At 39.0% G+C, this 2,613-nt stretch overlaps 1 protein-coding gene across 1 annotated transcript; it reads right to left on the bottom strand.

Moving 5' to 3' along the window:
• Positions 1 to 409: 409 nt before the first annotated feature.
• Positions 410 to 2,150, bottom strand: LOC142547540 (UDP-glycosyltransferase 92A1-like). The gene is given in 2 exon segments (XM_075655892.1): positions 410 to 1,223; positions 1,225 to 2,150. Coding segments are annotated over 2 exon segments (1,539 nt in total). The 5' UTR covers positions 2,043 to 2,150; the 3' UTR covers positions 410 to 502.
• Positions 2,151 to 2,613: the final 463 nt, after the last annotated feature.

The following is a 2,613-nucleotide window of genomic DNA, read 5'->3' as shown; positions in this document are numbered from 1 at the left end:
AATTTTTTTAATACAATGAGTATGACAATTATTTATTAAAATTTGATTTTTAAATAAATATATCAAATCTTGAAAATAAAAATATGCACCTAATTAAATTTAATGACAATAAGTAGACTTAAAAGCAATTTAAGCTAAGAATAAAATTAACTTTTAATTGGATAATGTATCAATTAAACAATTAACATAGTTCTTTGTCAATTTTCCTACCAATTTTTTTACTCCTAAATATATGTATAGATAATAATAATGACGATAATATAACATAATAATACAACAAAAATATGATTAGAATCAAATTAATCCAAAAATATATTGAATAGTTACTATTCGCAATATTAAACGTTGTCATGTCATTAATCTTCGTTCCAATGATTCAAACACTATACCAATGGAACCCAAAAAAAACAAAGTAAAAGTGCAATTAGATCCATAAGATTTTACCAATGGAACCAAAAAAAAGTGCAAAATAAAATCTAATTTTCTTAAATATAATTTAAATTTAACTAATCTGATCAATCTTGGAGTTCAAAGCCCTTGGGTTCTTGGAGATAAGAGCAGAAACAAAAGCATCCATTGCTTTAACAGAGGAGCCTTCGTGGATTCCGTCTTCCCTAACGGCGGATCTAATCAACTCTCCCATTTCCGCCGCCTTTTTATTCATATCCACCGCTTTAATACCTTCTCCCATTACAGTATCTATAGCTTTTATTACATCCTCCTTGCTCAAACTGCTCTTGGTTCCTCTAGTTAACTCCACACAGACTTCCATTTCCTCCACCAACATCTTCACGTTGTAGGCCTGTTCCGCCGCCAGTGGCCACCCGATGATCGGTACTCCTTGGCTTAAGCTCTCCATGGTTGAATTCCATCCACAATGGCTTAAAAAAGCCGCCGTTGATCGGTGGCAAAGAATTTCCAACTGGGGTGCCCATCCATCTACCATTAGTCCTTGGTTGCTGTTCTTTATTCGTTCCTCGAACCCGTTGGGCAGCCATTTCGAGTCGAACTCGCTTTCTAAGCTGAATCCAATAGGTGGCCTGATGACCCAAATGAATTGTGTTCTACTTTCCTCTAAACCAGTGGCTAATGCCATCATTTGTGTGGTGCTGATGGTGTTTTGAGAGCCGAAAGATATGTACAGAACAGAGCTTTCGGGCTTTGAGTCCAGCCATTCCATGCATTTCTCCGGGGAAAGTCCCGGTTTTCTTCCAGGTTTGTTGTCCAATCACACGCGTTGGTTTTCGAGTCAGCATTGCTGGCGGGAGGAGTGGCCCGATACACCAGACCGGGAGTTTTGAGTACCTCCTGAAGAGATCTACTCCGAGCTGTTCGATTTCTTCGGCGGAGTTGCACAGCCATCCGAAAGAATTTAGAGAGAGCCTAATCTGAGGTTGGAAGAATCTTGACCAGGAATCTGTTCCATCTGCAGCTCTTGAGAAGGGATGCAACTGGCTGAGATGAAAAAGGCAAGAATCTGGAAAACCCGGAAGATTAAACTCATCGCTTTGGGTTAATCTGTGGGGAAGATTTTCCCACAACGACACATAAGCGGCGGTCCCATAAGCGCCACCAGTGGTGAAAGTTACATTCACCGTGCCGCAAGAGCTAGCAACTTCAGTAGCCCAGCCCATGAAAACATCGGAGATTATGCAAAGCGGAGGGCCGCCATATTTGATCGACATATCGGAAATCAAGCTGCGAAAGGGGGTTTCGAGGGAGATCGAGGCATGACAGAGGTCGATGATTTGGTTAAGGGGCAAGGATTCTGTGTTCTCGATGTTCGGTGGGAGACCATGTTGGCTGCCATCGAAAGGGAGTTCAAAGAGATGGATATTGGACTGTCTCGTTTGTGGGACTTCCGAGTTTTTGGCTATGGCGGATTTGAGGTACTGAACATTGAGTTGAGTAGTGGCAATGGTGATTTCGAAGCCAAATCTTTGCTGGATTCTGTTAGAAAGAGCTAAGAAAGGGATCAAATGGCCTTGCGCCATGAAAGGCAGCATAACAATGTGCTGCTGCTGCTCTCCATTGATTTTCATGATTTCTTGTTCAATCTGTTTTCTTCCATTCCACTCTGCTTTTTCTAATAAACATAGTTTTTATCTTCAAGATTTGAGGTCGGAAATTAAAGGCAGAGAATGACAAATGGGATTGGAACACGTTAAAAATTGGAATTTATATATAACTCAATCTTGAGAGCTAAATCAAAAGAAGAAGATCTTCAAAGTCCATACATACCAACTCTTATATATTTTATCCAATCGAGTTAAAAAAACTAACGGACGAAGTTTACAAATGATCCAACTATGACGGAACAGGTGGTCAGTCCAACACATAACGATGGAATTTGAACTTTGATATCATTTTAAGATTGATATTTAGCCATAATTTAATTTTAAAAACTAGCTTGAGAGAAAAAAATTTATCCACGTCTATATATATAATTTTTAAAAATTCCAGCGAACCAACATGGACAATTAACACGACACATCTGCCAAAGCGCTCGGGGAATATGCCTCTTTCCATTCCTTTATAACTAAGCAATCGGCACACAAACGTGTACGTATGATACAACCTTTTTTCAAAGTCGGATTTATATTGTTTTAGTAT

Source organism: Primulina tabacum, chromosome 5, assembly GCF_025594145.1.
Source record: "Primulina tabacum isolate GXHZ01 chromosome 5, ASM2559414v2, whole genome shotgun sequence".
Lineage (NCBI taxonomy): Eukaryota > Viridiplantae > Streptophyta > Magnoliopsida > Lamiales > Gesneriaceae > Primulina > Primulina tabacum.
Note: the sequence above shows the minus strand (reverse complement) of the source record. Positions and strands in the feature narration are given on the sequence as shown.